Source organism: Panthera tigris, chromosome A1 (assembly GCF_018350195.1).
Source record: "Panthera tigris isolate Pti1 chromosome A1, P.tigris_Pti1_mat1.1, whole genome shotgun sequence".
Classification (NCBI taxonomy): domain Eukaryota; kingdom Metazoa; phylum Chordata; class Mammalia; order Carnivora; family Felidae; genus Panthera; species Panthera tigris.
In genome coordinates, this window is record NC_056660.1 from 206,760,502 (window position 1) to 206,779,481 (window position 18,980).

The 18,980-nt window shown below is 37.5% G+C and overlaps 1 protein-coding gene across 4 annotated transcripts in view; it reads left to right on the plus strand.

The window, feature by feature from the left end:
- Nucleotides 1-18,980, plus strand: part of FYB1 (FYN binding protein 1) — a 161,088-nt gene that overhangs the window by 127,043 nt on the left and 15,065 nt on the right. For 3 of the 4 annotated variants that reach the window (XM_015543518.2, XM_007095452.3, XM_042996164.1), the window contains exons 7-14: nucleotides 366-486; nucleotides 4,413-4,572; nucleotides 5,056-5,200; nucleotides 10,371-10,393; nucleotides 11,409-11,475; nucleotides 12,260-12,397; nucleotides 13,889-13,914; nucleotides 16,265-16,331. In XM_015543518.2, the coding sequence (XP_015399004.1) occupies nucleotides 366-486; nucleotides 4,413-4,572; nucleotides 5,056-5,200; nucleotides 10,371-10,393; nucleotides 11,409-11,475; nucleotides 12,260-12,397; nucleotides 13,889-13,914; nucleotides 16,265-16,331 (747 nt within the window). The remainder of the gene's footprint in view (nucleotides 1-365; nucleotides 487-4,412; nucleotides 4,573-5,055; nucleotides 5,201-10,370; nucleotides 10,394-11,408; nucleotides 11,476-12,259; nucleotides 12,398-13,888; nucleotides 13,915-16,264; nucleotides 16,332-18,980) is intronic. The other variant, XM_015543519.2, reaches the window with a different exon arrangement.

Below are 18,980 nucleotides of genomic sequence, written 5' to 3' on the forward strand. Positions count from 1 at the left end.
TTCTGAGCTAAGGTTTGCATGTATGTCCATGTGCATGCCCTGTACCTGGGAGTGCATGCACGTGAAGGGGGGGGGGGCAGAGATCAATTCTATTCATGCCCATATGCAGAAAGAACAGGGTCTTTATATATATGCAGTGTCTTCCGCTTGCTGGCACAGGGTGTAAGTGGAAACAGAGCCTTTGGCAGGTATCCCCACTTGTATGCCTCCTACTGGTTTTAAGAACAATCTCACACGCTCAGTAATTTTGACAACTCCTGGCTTTTCACCTTCGTCTATACTTGAGATACTGTCTCCTGGATATGTGAGCCATAACACATCAATGCTCGCAAGTGCCAAAACAACTTAACAATTTTTATCCACAGAGAAGCAACCAAAGAAAGAGAGAAAAAAAGGGAAAAGGAGGAAAAGAAGAGATTAGAACTGGAGAAAAAGGAACAGAAAGAGCGAGAAAAGAAAGAACAAGAAATAAAGAAGAAATTTAAAGTAAGAGCTTGCTTGCTGATGGGTAAAAAAAGAGTGATCTCTCTTTATGATTTTCACGCAAAAGGGGCACCACACCATTCTTGAAAACTTACATGGTGGGAGAATTACTTAGTTATTGTTTCCTTAAAAAGTAACTACTTGGAGCGCCTGGGTGGCTCGGTTGGTTAAGCGTCCGACTTCAGCTCAGGTCACGATCTCGCGGTCCATGAGTTCGAGCCTCGCGTCGGGCTCTGTGCTAACAGCTCAGAGCCTGGAGCCTGCTTCCAATTCTGTGTCTCCCTCTCTCTCTGCCCCTCCCCCGTTCATGCTCTGTCTCTCTCTGTCTCAAAAATAAATAAATAAAACGTTAAAAAAAAATTTTAAAAAGTAACTATCTTCATAACAGTAATTATCTTACCCAATATGCCTCCTTATCCCTGCACTAAAAATGTAATATGATAAAATATGGTGGCTTATGATTAGTGGGCACCCAGGAAATTTTCTGTTGATTGAGTGAGTGAATACTCATTGCTCAAACGCTTCTTGGCTCTCAAGATTTCATATTTGTTATTAACCTACTTATACTATGAGCTTGGACCACACACGTAAGTATCCTTGAGGCAGGTATCACAATGGTATAAGGGACGTAAATGTCTCTGGATGAATCAGACCTGTCTCAGAATAAAGTTTCTATGAACTACTCCCACTGCTGGTATCTAGACCTGACTTACATTTTTGCCTTTATTTCTAGCTTATGTACTTGTTGACTTCTGATACCCGCTATTTCCCATCCCTCTTTTCCCACCTAGATTTCTGACCTCTCTCTTTTCGGACCCCTGATTTCAAATTTCTACCACCATCACTAAGCTTGTAGGCTATCCTCTTTTGTCTACACCGTCTTTGATGATATGGCCCATCTGGCATGGGTCTGGTGTGTCAGCTATATATAAGGTGACTGTATTACCGAACTATTCTTCACTATAAAAAAGACTCATGTCAAGGTTCTTTTAAACATTTAATTCCCCTGGAACATTTAATATATGGTTTCAGCTATAAAAATTTTGATTTCTATATAACTCCCCAGTATATTTGTTGTATTAAAAGAAAGGTTCGGGGCGCCTGGGTGGGTCAGTCGGTTGAGCGTCTGACTTCGGCTCAGGTCATGATCTCGCAGTCCGTGAGTTCGAGCCCCGCGTCAGGCTCTGTGCTGACCTCTCAGAGCCTGGAGCCTGTTTCAGATTCTGTGTCTCCCTCTCTCTCTGACCCTCCCCCGTTCATGCTTTGTCTCTCTCTGTCTCAAAAATAAATAGATGTTAAAAAAAATTAAAAAAAAAAAAAAAGAAAGGTTCAACAGCATGGTGCAAGAAAAACATAAAGCAGCTTAGAGTCAAGTGGACAGATGTGGATTCAAATTCCAGTTGTACATGTGAATTATGTGATTGTGGGCATATTATTAAACTTGTTTGAATCTCAGATTCTTATGTCTTTGAATCTCAGATTCTTATTCTTAGAATAAATGGTATCTCTCCTGAAAGTTTGTTGTGGAATTAAATAAAATAATGTACATAAGGCACTATATCTACCAAAGTTCTCATTAAATTTTGAAAAAGCCTACTATATATAAGTAAAATTAGGTATGAATAAATATGAATGTTAAGACATTTAACTCATACAGACGTATGGGTACCAATGTTCATATATTCCAAGTGGCAAATATGAAAAATTAATTTCTTAAAAAAAGTCTTCATAACAGGGGCACCTGCGTGGCTCAGTCAGTTAAGTGTCTGACTCTTGCTTTCAGGTCAGGTCATGATCTCACAGTTTGTGAGTTACAGCCCCATGTTGGACTCTGTGCTGACAGTGCAGAGCCTGCTTGGGATTCTCTCTGTCCTTCTCTCTCTGCCGCCCCCCCCCCCCAAAATAAATAAATAAACTTAAAAAATTTTTCATAACACATTTTTAGGAAGGTACTTTGTAATTTTGAAAGAGTTACGTGAAGTTTTTTCTTGCATTTCCTTTGGAGAAATCAATTTTGCATTGTTTCACTCATTCACTCAAATAAAATTTCTTAGTAAGAAAAAATACAGTATGGAAATCATACCACTAAAATATGAATTCAAGGTTTGTAAAGACTAGGACTTCACAAGCTATATTCCTTCCACAAAAATGTTAATACATGCTAAAATTAAAGAAATTAAATGTGAGAACTGTTACACAGCACCATATTTCATTAATTCTAAAGTATAAAATATTTCACATTTTAAAATTCTGAAATAATGCATCTTAACATCATTGGTGTAACATAATTTAAATTAAGCTGTTTCTCAGTGATACGAAATTGATGATATGTCTCACAATTCATAGCATCATGAGTTCAATAAAATGAGGCAGAACTTCAAAAATCACAATGCATATTTGCATATCGAAAGATCTAAGAAATTATGTTGGAAAGATACACATTTAGGATTAGGAGTTTAGGATTCATGTTCTAAACTAGATTATAGTAGTTCGTCTTATCCAAGGGGATACATTTCCAGACCCCCAGTGGATGCCTGAAAACATGGATAGTACTGAACTCTATATATACTATGTTTTTTCCTACACACATATACCTATGATAAAGCTCAATTTATAAGTTAGGCACAGGAAGAAAGGAACAATAACTAACAATAAAATAGAACAATTGTAACACTCTCCTGTAGTGAAAGTTATTGAATGTGGTCCATCTGCTTCTCTCAAAATATCTTACTGTCCTCCACTCACCCTTCTTATGATGATGTGAGACAATAAAATTCCCACTTGATGAGATGAAGTGAGGTGAATGACTTAGGCGTTATGACATAGCATTAGGCCACTACTGATCTTCTGACAATAGGCCAGAAGGGCAATCATCTGTTTCTAGACCATGGTGCACCATGGGTGGCTGAAACCCCAGAAAATGTAACCACAGACAAGGGAGGAGTACTGCATTCTGCTGTCAAGAAACCACTATACTATCCAGGATATTAAGTTGAAAAACCTCACATAACAGGGGCGTCTGGGTGGCTCAGTCAGTTAAGTGTCCGACTCTTGATTTTTGGTCAGGTCACGATCTCACGAGTTCGTGGGATTGAACCCTGCTCTGAGCTCTGTGCTAACAGTGTGGAGCCTGCTTGGAATTTTCTCTGTCTGCCCTGCTCATGCTTGTACTCTCTCTCTCTCTCCCTCCCTCCCTCTCAAAAATAAATAGATAAACATTTTAAAAAGTAAAATAAATAAAAAGTTAAAACTTCACATAACACTTGTTTGCTATTTTTTATTTACAAAGCTATTTCTAGAATGTTATCTTGTTTATAGCAGGTAATGTCTACTCTAAGTTTATAGACAGACAACACCGCAAGGTGAAAGAAGGAAAGAAAGAAAGAAAGAAAGAAAGAAAGAAAGAAAGAAAGAAAGAAAGAAAGAAAAAAAGAAAATGCTTTTCCCATAAGTGTAGCCCACAACCACTCACCATCTTCCCTTCCCTTTGCTGTTTGAAGCCTGAAAATAACCATCAGAATAACTACACAATGCAAACATGGAAAAACCTCCATCTACCAAGCAGACCACCATCATATCCCATAAAAGCCATGGCATCCAGTGTGTATTGTCTTACATAAATCGTATTCCGTTATTAGTGGCTTCCTCTGCAAGCCTTTCACAGATTTCTAAGGTCAACAGATGACTGCTACTCTCTCCTGGACCCCAAGAACATGCTTACCTGTTCTTTGCTGGTTCTGCCTCACCACTGTGATTTTCCCCTACCACGTCTTATAAGAACATTCGTTAGATGATATTCACCTTCAGTGTCTAATTCAAACCATAAATGTTGTAAATAGGCTGGTCGGCAAGTTGCTTTCAAAACTCCATTCCTAAAAGATTTTCCGAAGAGTAAGGAAGCCTATTGTGATGTCCCCCCTTCTTTGCAGCTAACAGGCCCTATTCAAGTCATCCATCAAGCAAAAGCTTGCTGTGATGTCAAAGGAGGAAAGAATGAATTGAGCTTCAAGCAAGGAGAGCAAATTGAAATAATCCGCATCACAGACAACCCTGAAGGAAAATGGCTGGGCAGAACCGCCAGGGGGTCATGTGAGTACAAATTTTCCTATGACATCTCCAAATGTTGTTGTTGTTGTTGTTTTCTTTTTTTAAGACATTCTGTTAAGTTAGGAGTATTTTACAGGGTGGACAAAAATAGGAAGATTGAAAATGACATTGACATATCTTCATTTCATCTGCATTGTCTTTTTACTGGGGAACAGTGTAAATATTTGTTTTATTCCAGGGAGAAACAAAGAGCATTGGTTTCCTCACTGATGTTAAAAGGTGAAAAAATGAGTCCTGTGAGTCACTGTGGAATCTTTAAAATAGACTCTAGGCTTATCCCAAACCACAACAGCATAAGACTGACGAAGTCCAGTCAAATGTGTCTGCGTCGGAAGTCTATAAATCAGGAGTGCAAGCAAAGAAATGAAGGGAAAGATGTGCAGATGTGCAATTGATATTCTGTCTACAACTCTGAGATATTGAAACTACAGTTGCCTGACAATAAATCCTTCTTCCTCTCGGTAGATGGCTATATTAAAACAACTGCCGTGGAGATTGACTATGACTCCCTGAGGCTGAAGAAAAGTTCTCTCGGTGCTCTTTCATCAAGACCGATTGGAGATGACCAGGAGGTATATGATGATGTCGCAGAGCAGGATGATATTAGCAGGTATGGACAAATACAAATTGTAAAACACATCAGACTGCTGGCTCGTCAGAGATGATGTATTTTAAGATCCTAAAATTTTACCTTCCGTGTCTCTTACTGCTTGCTATCCCTGAATACCATTTTACAGCTACAGGTATTCCAATAGGGGTGAAAGGTCATTTAAAACTCTGTAGTCTTGGGGCGCCTGGGTGGCTCAGTCGGTTGAGCGACCGACTTTGGCTCAGGTCATGATCTCATGGTTTGTGAGTTCGAGCCCCGCGTTGGGCTCTGTGCTGACAGCTCAGAGTCTGGAGCCTTCTTCTGGTTCTGTGTCTCCCTCTCTCTCTGTCCCTCCCCTGCTCATGCTCTGTCTCTGTCTCAGAAATAAATAAATATTAAAAAAAATTTAAAACTCTGTAGTCTTTTACTTTACTCTTTGGTTGTATGTATCAAATACTACTTAAAAAAGAATAGTCCATTTGCCAGGTCTTGCCAAATGTGTTAGCATTCCAAAATGCTGTTTAATAATAATCATTCTGATTTGATCTTAGGGCTATGCCTAAAGTAAATATGATTTCATAAAAACATGAAGCATGAGATATAAAATTCAGCTCTAAAAATATAAAAATTTTTGCTCTGAAATCTCTGAGTCTAAATGTATTTGTTGTTCTTATTTGAAAACATAACAGAAAAAAGAATGAATTTTAATACAGCTCTACTTTGCTCTTTATTTTTAAAAAAACGTTTTTTGCATTTATTTATTTTTGAGAGACAGAGAGAGACAGCATGAGCAGGGGAGGGACAGAGAGAGAGAGGGAGACACAGAATCAGAAGCAGGCTCCAGGTCTGAGCTGTCAGCACAGAGCCCCAGTGCGGGGCACAAACCCATGAACCCTAAGATCGTGACCTGAGCCGAAGTTGGACGCTTAACCAACTAAGCCACCCAGGCACCCCCCTACTTTGCTCTTTAAACGTAAAAACGTAAGGGGTGCCTGGGTGGCTTAGTCGGTTGAGCGGCCAACTTCGACTCAGGTCATAATCTCATGGTTCCTGACTTTGAGCCCCACGACGGGCTCTGTGCTGACAGCTCAGAGCCTGGAGTCTGCTTCGGATTCTGTGTCTCCCCCTCTCTCTGCCCGTCCCCTGCTTATGCTCTCTCTCTCTCTCTCTCTCTTTCAAAAAAATATAAATACATAAACATTTAAAAAGGAAATTTTAAACATAAAAAGCAAAAGCTCAATTCTCTGTGATCCCTGTGAATCAGCAAAGGGTCCAATTTATTTTTCCTGGACCATTCATTCCAGTAGATTGGAATGCCCTTCCCTGTAGGAATTATGGGAACGTCTTCCTGGGGCAGACGAACACAAGACATCCTTACTGGAGGAGGCAGGAGGGGAGATTGGCTATCTCCCATGCACTTTTTCTTCCCATCTTTTCCCTTCTCAGTTCCTCAACTGCCTTTCTCCATCCCTCCTTCTCTGGCTCCTTTTCCCAGCTCTGGTCTTCCCTGTCCCTTCTTCTTCTTCTTGCTTTTCCATTTTCCTTCTTTCATTCCTTCCTCCCTCCAATATCTCCCTTTTCTTGGTAAATCCATAACCCCTTCAAGCTGAAGGTAAAGGAAGATGAAAATCTCCAGCCCACTTAAGAATCCTTGTTTTCTGTGCCCATTTTGTAGAATTGGGAAACATCCACTGTGATCTCAAAACACACAATCTGGGCTAGCTCTTCACTTGGGTAAAAATGGGTCTGCATTCTTCATAACTCAAAGTTCAAAAAAAAATGCTTCAATTATCAAACATTTTTAAAATGTGAAATGATCAAAATAGTAATACACTTATAAAATGTAGGAAGAATTCCATTTCCTTCCTGTAGTTGCTCACTTCATGTCATCAGTTAAATTTGTCATGTTGCTTTCTGGCAGTTTTGTCTTTCTAAATAGACCTGCAATGTCTTCTCAACGTGTTTTGATATGTGTTGCACAATTTGTGGTACATTTAATAAATACTCCATAAATTATGCAACACATATCAAAACATGCCACGTGTACCCTGGAGTTTACAGATCATAAATTGGCTCTAGTAATCAGAAACACTCTGACCTAGTGTAGGGGTTTGTAAATGCCAGTTTTGAGGTCAAAGTTTTAAAAGGCCATATTCTGAGACGTACAAAATTTCCTGTACATGCGTATGTCATTCCATGTCTGTTATCAATGTATATACTTTAGCTTTATTTATTTAAAAAAATTCTCATATTTTGAGAGTAAAGAACCCCAGTAATATTAATAAATACATATTTATGATATACAAACTCAAGAAAAAATAATAAATCCGTGAAAAGGGGTGATGTTCTTAAAATGAAATATTATTTAACCGTAAGTGGCAACTATTTCCCCTAATTAATACTATTACTTTTTCCATTGTATCGAGTCCATACAGACAACAACTCTTAAACATGCTCTGATTAGTAAGCATGCAGTAGAAAAAGAATCTTCCATTTAATGAAATGGAGCTGGAGGAGGTGCATGGTTTTAATGTTCAATATCTTAAACAAATATAGCCCCAGAGAATATACTAGCATCTTGCAGCCGGGATGCATATTTTTTTAATTTTTTTAACGTTTATTCATTTTTGAGAGACAGAGACAGACAGGGCATGAGCGGGAAGGGGCAGAGAGAGGGAGACACAGAATCTGAAACAGGCTCCAAGCTCTGAGCTCTCAGCACAGAGCCTGATGCGGGGCTCGAACTCACGGACGGTGAGATCACGACCTGAGCCAAAGTCGGATGCTTAACTGACTGAGCCACCCAGGCGCCACCCCCGTATGCATATTTAATAAGAAAACGAAAGAAGAGAAAATGAAAACACAAGTGTTTTTTTTCTTTTTTTGAAGCTACAGCTGTTCCCTGTGAGATCTCACAACAGAACAGGCTTTGTCCTCAGTAGAACAAGGAAAGATGCTGAGGACAGCCGGGAGCTGCCCCAGCTAGAGTTGGAGAAAGCACCATCCCCTCTTTCCCCTTCTCCAGAAGCCCCCTTTGTCCCCACACCCTGCTCTCCCTTATTCCTCCAGAGAAGGGGGAACTGACTTCGAACTTCAGACTCTGTGAGCAGACAAAAGGCTTAGAAACACAGGTCCCGACCGCTGTCTTTCTCCTTTTTTTCTCAACTAAAGCAATTTCTGTAATAACTAACGAGGCCTTGAAGAAAAGGAGATTACACACACACATACTTCCCCATCACGTGACAAGCTTGCTTCTCTGCCTGCTCCCCAACCTTTTTCCTTGCATTTCTCCTTCCCTTGTTTTCTTCCCTTCTTTCTCACCCTCTCCTCTCCTTACCTCCACTTCAGCTGGTAAGTGCTTTGAATTCCAAACAGACAAGTCTAGGAAATTGAAGAATTGCTCTAAAAAGAAAATGATGTGAGGCAGCTTTGCTCCTGATTATTAAAACCCTGTTCTTTGGGGATTGGTATGAGATTGGTATTCATTGTCCAGGATGAATTCTATTTGCCAGGAGTGGCAGCCAACCAAAACTGCAAGTTTTCGCATAATCCTGACTGCTTGCTTCATGCTCAAAGGGAAGTGTCAGACAAAATGAATGTGAAAACAGTATGCAAGCAAGTGGAGAATATACTTAAACTTCATCAAAAATCAACTCCTTATTTATATATTAGGACATTTATAGCATGCTTTGCTACAGAGTTCCATTAGTAAGGGCAGGTTTTATTTCTAAATTAACCCATAGATCTGTGTCAGGCCAATTTCCTTTACTCTGACCTTAAGATTGAAGAATCAGATATGAGTGTATAATTAATAATGTATGGTTGTAATATCAGACTGATACCTGTTGGAGGCAGATTATCCAAAGGTCAAAAATGGTGCTTACAGGGAGTGCAGTGAGGTATAGACAAAACAACACTATACAGGAAGGCAGGGCACCAAGGTTCCTATCTCAGCTCTTCAGTTAATTAGAAGTGAGTTTGGTCAAGTCATTCCATTTCTCATTTCCTTTCTGCAAAACAAGGGGATTAAACCAGGCTTCTGAGATTTTTCCAGTTCTCACAATCTACTCTTCCTTTGCTGTAGCACAGCTCACATTTTAGTGGGAGACTGAGGCAAGAAAATAGATGATTATAAAATAGGCAAAATATAGGCATGCCTGGGTTATTCCATCGGTTTATTGTCCAACTCCGGCTCAGGTCATGATCTCACAATTTGTGAGTTTGAGCCCCACGTTGGGCTCTCTGCTGACAGCTCAGAGCTTGGAGCCTGCTTCGGATTCTGTGTCTCCCTCTCTCTCTGCTCCTCCCCCACCCCTCATTCTGTTTCTCTCCCTCACTCAAAAATAAATAAACATCAAAAAAATTTTAATGGGGAAAATATAGAATGTTCTAGAAATAAACAAAAAGTACAGGCAATCTGAATTTAGAAAATCAGGGCCACATTATATGTAATAATAAGAATAATATTTCATGAGTAAGATTTCCATTTTTTTAGAAATTCTCCCTTTAAAAAAGAATATAATGCTACTGGGCTAAGAGTTAAATGCTCTGGCAATAACATATTAAAAGAAAATTGAATTGAATGCAATAATGGTTCCTGGCGCCTGAGTGGCTCAGTCGGTTAAGTATCTGATTCTTGATTTCGGCTCAGGTCATGATCTCACAGTTTGTGAGGGGAGTTTGAACCCCACATCCGACTCTGCACTGATAGCATGAAGCCTGCTTGGGATTCTCTCTCCCTCTCTCTGTCCCTCCTCCATGCTGTTTCTCTCTTTTTCAAAATAAGTAAAATATAAAAAGCATTAAAAAACTAATGGCTTTGTATGATTCCTGGAATAATACTGTTGGTTGGTTGGTTGTTTTTCATAAATCTATCCATGTACGGAATGGTGCAATAAAGTATAAGCTAAAAACTACCTCATGGGAAATGTTAGAAGCAAACATTAACATTGTTTTGAAAACTTTATGTAGTACTCATCTGATCCTTATTAGGTTTGTTTTGTTTTGTTTTTGCCTTGTTACTACTCATCTATTGTGATAAGGAACAGTGTCTCTTCCTCTTCACATAAAACATTCTGGTAACTTTTAACTGCAATGTTATTTCTCTTTTGTATAACTGTTCAATACATGTACTTCTCTTCCCAATAGCTACGTAATTCATATGCTAATTTAATTTATTTTTTTTTCCTAGCCACAGTCAGAGTGGAAGTGGAGGTAAGCCACAAACTTTTATCAGCAGTTTCTTCGAGTCATCACTACAAGATGCTTTTGTCTGCAAATAATGAAGAAGATCTTTAAGTGGTAGAGAGACCACTGGACTGGAAGCCAGTGACCTGGATTCCAGTCCTGGTCACTGAGTGACCCTAACCAAGTCACTTCTCTCTTCCACGTTTGTTATGGGTCATGGGGTGACTCCATTTCCAGCGTGCCCAGGGCAATCTTAATTTATGCCAGTTGTCTGAGCACAGTTATTAATAGCGTCCCCCTTCACTTGCAGAAGTATCCTTATTCGGATGATAACGTATAAAGACTCCTCATTTGCTCATCACCAAAATAAAGATATTTTACTAATACCTTTAGCACTAATTTACAGTGCTAAAATACTCATCCTAAAAGTCAGATTTCAAGTTCTTTGTACATATTTCTGCATTGAGGAGGTATTCAATAAACACTTGTTAAATAAATATTTGTCAAACAGCAAGGTTCCTAAGGGTTTACAACAAAGGGTTTAGCCCTTAAAATATCACTCTGATTAAATGAACCAGAGCTGCTACCAATATTCACAAATTCACCTTTCATTCTGTTTGTTTTCCCTCACTTATATCTTGATCAGTATATTTTCCTGAATGTCTCCTCACTATTAATTAAAATTTTCTTATCGCCTCCTCCCTCCTCTTTTCCACAGTATTTAACTCTACACTCTATTCAATTTAATTTTTTTTCTCATATTTATTCTTCCCCATCCCTTTTATCTCCAAAGCTCGGCACTCTTTCTACATTCACTAAATTTCATCTCTAAGAATTCCTTTAAAAATATTCAACAAAAAAAATTCATTTACCTACTATCTATGTGAGAATAGGAACATAAAGTTATTTTTTAGTTACATGGTTATTAAGAAACGTTTTCTGCAGTTAAATAAGGCGGATTTACTATCAAATTTGAGTGACTATTACCTGACAAAATTATAAAATTAACAAGATTCTCTCCCCTTGGCCAATCCACATGAAGGGATGTTCCCACCTCCCCCAGATGATGATATTTACGATGGGATCGAAGAGGAAGATACTGATGATGGGTAAGAATAATCAGTGAATTGCTTCCTTGTAAATTTTTGGATACACTGAAATTTAATGTTGATTTCTGGTTAGAATAAAAAGCAAAATATAGTGTTCCTTATTATAACACCAAAAATTATTTGAATGTTTAATTAACAGCAGTCCTAAGTCAGAAAGTATAATTGCACAACACTTCAGATGAAGTGGTATATTGTTTGAAAGAACCCCAACAAAAAAAGAGAAATGAAAAAGGAATAAAGAATTACCAATGCTGTAGATTCTTTTTGAAACTCTTCCCAATCATTTATTTATCAATCAGTAATCTCTGGAGAGCTTATCTGATGCATGGCTATCCTCCATATAATGATCATAGTTACAGGCAATCCAAATGCACTGAGACCATCTGCTATCTGTGGCAAAACCAGTATAAGACTTAATTCTGTACTTGCTTAAACTTTTATAATGGCATATTTTAAATTTTAAGATCTGTTAATTACTTAATTTTAAACATAACGTAAAGCAAAATTGATGTCTAAAACTTAATTTTGACTTAGCTTTCTATTTTAAAACTAAAAGAAATTTCACTAAATAGAAAAAAAGTAACTTACCTACTACTTAACCTAGCAGCAGCAGTATTCAAAGACTGAGGCCTATAAACCTGAAAGCATCATCTTGTTGATTACAATGAGTAACTTCCTGCCTGCATGATCAATGCAGTATAGTTATAAAAAATCTGAATGTCCACCCAATGTCTTCGTGTTCCGCTGATTATTCCATTCTGATCAATGCCTGCATGCTCCTAAGCTCCACACTACAGGTTGAAGAGAAGAGTAATTCGTGGTCCTGGGGGATTTTGAAGATGTTAAAGGGAAAAGATGACAAAAAGAAAAGTATACGAGAGAAACCTAAAGTCTCTGAGTCAGACAATAATGAAGGTTCATCGTAAGAGTCAACCAACCAAATCCAGTGCACAATAACTACACTAATATTAATTTAATCAAATGCTACTAATATTTTATAACCAATAACCAAATTCTGACAGGCTTAAGTGATTTCAGTGTTATTTTCCATTAGTCATCTGAGCCTTATTTACTGTGTCACCCTTACACTCAGACATTTACATTTACAGAAGAGCACAAAGTCTTCAAAAATTGTCATATGGTTCAAAGATATATTTTGCTTTCCCTACAAACATGCACAGATAAGACACACAAATGAACACACACACACACACACCACACACACACACACACACACTCATACACATACACTCCATTGAGTAGGACTTTTTTTTAACTGCAGCATCATATCTAAAAGCTCACAATTCCAATGCCACGTTATATAATATAGTGACTACTCTTCAAAATATACATTCTCTTTTAAAAATTAGTTTTCTGGAAATAAGGATGCAATTTGGAATTTCTTTTCTCTAAATACAGTATTTAAAGTGTTTGTAGTTAAATTTAGAGTCTCCATATTTCATTACAGTCCTTCTAAAATGTTAATTCCACATAGAATTCCTCATTATAAACTCTTTTGTGAAACCTAAAACAACAGTTAGTGAACAGGACACTCAAAATTATAAGTAAACATAACAAATCCTCTTTTTTTTAATAAATCCTCTCTTGATGCAGAATTATTCAAATGCAGACATTACTTAGAAATAAAAGCAGAGATTATTTTTCCTGCTCCACCTGCACATTCCTAATTTTGATTTTAAATCATCTGAACTAATGACCTCTCACACTTCAGTGTAACTGTGCACCATTCTGCCAATAATGTGTGTTTATGTGTGTGTTTAAAGTTCAAAAAGTAATAAAAGCAAAGGTCTTTTTCTTTTGCAACTAAATGCCACCCAGTCCTAATTTCTATTAGGATCACTTCTATTAATAAGCTCCCCCTCTCTAGTTTTGGTGGATATTCCTCTCTTATTCACCATTCTCCTGTTTGGGTACATATATTGGGAAAACGTGGTCATGCAAAGAGTCCTATGACCTTTGTTGATTTCAGCTCTCTATTTCTACTCCTTTAGTCAAGTAAAAGCTTTTGGCCTGAGCTATGCCACGATGACTCCAAAACACTGAGTCCATTTATTTTAGTCTGATGTGATAATATGCCCAAACCTCATAGGACAAATCTGAAAATACTGGTCCAATGGCCATGGGCAAAATAAACCACTGAATGTCTTGACTGTTGACTTTTTTGTCCACCATTGGAGTTTAAAAACAAAAAGTCTCATGAAATTCCAAATTGATGGACAGAAACTGAAACTCTGTGGAAAAATGGAGGATGAGAAAGGAATGATAGTCAATGGATTAATTGGCCTTTATAAGCCTCCGGGCTATTACTTGTTCAGGCCTATCCCTAGATAAAGGACTCAATTTCTGTGTTTAGATTGGTCTGATTATAAATGTGTTCTCATTTTCTTTCCAGTTTTCCTGCTCCTCCTAAACAATTGGGTAAGTAACAAAAATTAAGTATATATTTTATATCTTTTTTTTTTTTTTGCAGATAGGGTGGTGGGAAGGCACTGGATATAGTCATGGTGTCTGGATTAAAGTTCTGACTCTGGAAAAAATAACTTGTGTAAAGCTGTCAAGTAACTGTTCCACAGTTCTTCAACAGTGAAAGAGTGGGAAGAGGAGAATTTTTCATCTTGATGGTTTTTAAACAGTTCACCCAGTCATAGGGGTCACGAAGGAGAAATAAACAAGTGGGCAGGGATGGACATCGATATTTCCCATCTCTTATCCACCCCAATTCAGTAGAGCTTGATATATTGGGCCTCTGCGCAATGATTTCTAAAATTATACCAGATTATATGCCACCAAGGCCCTTCTAAATCTAAATTTCTTTGATTTTTTTAAAATGTATCATTTATATTGTATTTGGAAATTCTTCCACTGCTAAATATAAAACAGTTTCTTCTTTGTACAGTTTCCGTCAGCTTATTTTTTTAATTTAAAGATCTGAGACAGAACTTTAAAAGATTTTTCTTAAATTCACTTTGAACAAAATAAAATGTCTCATAAGAATATTCAGGGGCTTTCAAAAAGTTTATTTGAATTTACAAATAAATTGAAAGAGAAAACTAAACACACAGATAATCTCTTTTTCCAAACTGGTTATCTGACCTCGTGTTCAGTTGTCAATATGAAAGTATGTAAGGCACTAATAAAAGTTGATCAATAGCTAATAATGAGCTTATATCTTAATGTATAATTTTCAAAAAGCATTCAAGTGGGGCACCTGGGTGGCTTGGTCGGTTAAGCGTCCAACTTCAGCTCAGGTCATGATCTCACGGTCCGTGAATTCGAGCCCCACGTCCAGGCTCTGTGTTGACAGCTCAGAGCCTGGAGCCTGTTTCAGATTCTGTGTCTCCCTCTCTCTCTGCTCCTCCCCTGTTCATGCTCTGTCTCTCTCTGTCTCAAAAATAAATAAAAATAAACGTTAAAAAAATTTTTTTAAAAAAAAGCATTCAAGAATCTTAGCTCCACAAAGGATAAGTATAAAATGAAACAAATGTGATCAGTTAAGTAAAAACTATGTTTTTTTTTTTTCATTTTCTTTTGTTCTCAAGTGTGTTTTAAGTGCGTGTGCATGGAACAGTAATATTTCCCATTCTGGAAACCAATGATATGTCATATTTTTATATATTAATTATGGATTCTTCACATAGCTGTGAAATTAATTACCTGAGTGGGGGGGGGGGAGGAATACACACACAGACACATGTGTGTGTAGTATATGTATATACCATATATGTATATACTGTCTACATTACAGATAGAGGAGGAATTCTTAAAGGAATTTAGATCCTTGCCACTAGCAGAGAGCATTTAAACTTTCTATGATAATCATTCCTTAAAACATTTTACTCTCTTCAACTCATCTCTTCAGCTTAATTTGCTGTGGAGCAACTCAATAGGTACAAAGAGGAAGCAATCCTCCTGACTTTATTAACAAGAGCTCTAGAAGGAAGAAAAGTATCTATGGATTGGTACTCGTTAAGGTCATTGCCACTTTTCCACCAATACTGGTTCTCAATACCTGCTGGTACCAGCTCTGTCTTATTAACAGAAATATTCTTTCTATTTTAAGGTGATACCACACCTAATATTGCTATAAATTAAAAGTTAATAAGGAGCAAGCAGATCAGTGAATAAAAAAGAATGATACATGGATGGATAGATAAATAGATAGATAGACAGATGGACAGATAGACAGGCATAGACAAAGACACACATATAAATAAAATAATATATATTATCTTAGCATCCTAAATCCCCTAGGAATCTTGATTTCAATCTCTATTGCCTACTGCCAATGGGTTGTAATATTGATTTGTTTGTCAGCAATCTACTTATCTTCCATTCATCACAAGTGTGGATCTTCAAATAATCTCAGTCACTGTTTTGGGGGGACTTATCCTGGTGATGCTAGTTACAACCATGGTCACTGGCTTTCTTGAGGGACATTTAACAGAAGCATCTAGGGAGAGAAGAACCTCTCCCTTTGAAGGAATAGACACTACCTCCAGGAGAAATGTACAGAGATCACAGGGAAACTTATTTTGTTGTCTTTGAAAGAAAAATCTTTAAATTAAAAACATGACTGAATGTTCATATCAGAATTCAAACTGGGGTCCCTGGCTGGATCAGTCAGTAGAGTATGTGACGCTTGATCTCGGGGTCATGTTGGATGTAGCACCTACTTAATTAAAAAATAATAATAAATAATAATAATAATAGTAATTTTAAAACTTCAAACCTAAAGTGTTTCAACATTTGGTATTTTGTCTTTTGTTAGACATGGGAGATGAAGTTTATGATGATGTGGATGCGTCTGATTTCCCTGCTCCACCAGCAGAGCTGAGGTAATTAAAATGTCCTCATTTTGAGACAGAAATCAGACTGCTCCAGAAAATTCAACTAGAATAAAACCCCAGTGGGTTATGGATCTCCTGTGTTCGCTCCTGTTTGCTCTGTCCTCTCTCTGACCCAAGCTCTAAGGGTTCTGCTCCATTTGTGGGTGGAGAGCCCTGATCCCCCTTCTCCTTTCTCCTCCCTTGCTTTTCCCTCTTCCCCTCCCCCTCTCCCAGTAGTTCTGCTGCTGGTCCCCTGATTATCCCCTGCCCTGTGACTCACTGATGTCTGCACTCATTTATTCATTCAAATATTCATTCACTGGGGAAATATTTGAGAGCCTGATCATGACTGATCTCACCAATTCATCTCCTCCCTTTATTTTTACCCTTTTCCTAAAAGCTTTTTGTCTTGAATGCACTTCTTAGTTTATGTCTCAACCCACACCTAACTTCTTCAAATCTCTTCTGTCCTCCACAAGATTTTTTTCCTTTTATGAAAAAAAATGATTTGTGTTTTAAAAGGACTTTGTTATGTCTCTTTTTCACAAAAGCATCAGATTCTCAAAGGTTCCATTCAAATTAAAAAAAAAAAAAAACTGTTCAAGGTGAATAGTGACATTCTTCAGCTCACCTAAGGTTTCAATTTCATTTTAGGCTAAAACTGTATGAAAATCTGTTAAGATCAGTTAGTACAAAAGGAGTCTCTTTTGAAACTTCTTTTGAGGGGCACCTTGGTGGCTCAGTCGGTAAAGCATCCGACTTCAGCTCAGGTCATGATCTTGCGGTCCGTGAGTTTGAGCCCTGCATCGGGCTCTGTGCGGACAGCTCAGAGCCTGGAGCCTGCTTTGGATTCTGTGTTTCCCTCTCTCTCTGCCCCTCCCCATTTGCACTCTGTTTCTGTCTCTCAAAAATGAATAAACGTTAAAAAAATTAAAAAAAGAAACTTCTTTTGAAATAGGAAATAACATGGTAAGATTTTTCTATATTCCACTAAACACAAGCGATGAGCTGATACATACTGTGTATGAAAGCAAGAACACGTCTGTAGCTTTCTCAGGAGAAAAGGATGAATAAAAAGATCTTGGCCTTGATTAGTTAAAGGCTGAAAGTGACATAAACAGGTGACAATACATAGCGTCTTCTAAGCTATGCTGCAAGAGTGCATAAGCATGTATTCATTTTGCATTTATTTTTTACCAACACCGTTAAGCTAATTTTACTGAATGAAAGTTTCAAGATCAAAGAAACTGAAGGGAGAATATGCTATCATTTCTATGTGAAGATCAAGTTCCACAGGCAAAACAAACATGCAAGATGAAAAGAGAATTGTTCTCCTTTTTTCTGGAAGGAAAATCTAATCTTCTTCAGTGATATGTTCGGTTTGAAAATTCCTCACCATTGGGAAGTCACTTCTATCCCTGACATTTTTAAATGCATTTTTCTGTTTTATATTCCTGTAAAAATGCCACCACATTCCATTAAACAGCTCTCTAGGTACCTGGTTATGCACTGGACCTTTTCTTCAAGTAGAATAAACCCCAGCTGGTTAAACTTGATGTGATAAAAAGGTACCGTTTTCCTTACTGCTGCTTATTTTCAGACTTTAAGACTATTTTATGTTCTCTAACAGAATATTCTATTTTTAGCTAAATCTAAATTTCAGTAAGGTATTTTCAAAGAGAGCTCACGGGGCATTTTGAACACTCGTGTATGTCCTGATGGCTCCAAAGTGCTGATTTGGGACAGCAATTCCACTACTGCCCAGAGGACCATAAGACAGGAGAAACTGAGGAAGGATACAGAACCCAAGGAAGGATAATGTGCTAATCCATTTCACAGTAGATGAACTAAATCCCAAGACTCGAAAGTTAAAGAATCAAACATTTTCAATAAATCAGTTGCAAACAAAACTTTATTTTAGGTAAGCCAGATAATAATTAATATCAGTGTTTAGAATTTTTCATTATACACAAAAATTCTGATTTTAAAATTCCCTCCTTCAGAGATTCCCAACCTTTCCCTAACATAGACATTCAGCCCTAGCAAATGTCCCTCAACCTTGGATGCAAATTACTATTATCTGGGGAGCTATAAAGTATGTATGTCAGTATCTAGACCTCACTCAGTTCTACTTAATTAGAATGTATTTAATTTAATTAGAATTTCTAAGAATTAGATATAAGTAGTGGTACTTTTTTAAAACTTTCAGGTGATCCTATATGTGTCCAGGCTGGAGAATCACTATCTTTGGCTTCTTCACCCTTCTAATGACAATCAGCTGGAGTCCATTTGGTGTCTATGAGATGCCAGCCTGGCTCCATTTTAAGTAGATATGAAAAACTGCTCAAGAAAATTCAACTAGAATTTTAAACTTTTTTATTTTTAAATAGATAAACTTTTCAAGACATAAAAATCAATTTTTTAAAAAACATTATTTTTCAAAAAGCCTCTTCTATGACATTGGCCAGGCCACGTAATTACCTAGGAAGGGCTGAAAATATATAGGGAGTTTGACAATAGACAGGTTGAATTATATGGAACCTCTGATGTGTAAGCATGTTTACACTATACCTCAGTCATTTCAGTGGTTCAACATAAGTAATCACTACTTCCACTTTAACTATATTCTTGTGAAGAATCTCTTCCGTGTATGAAATA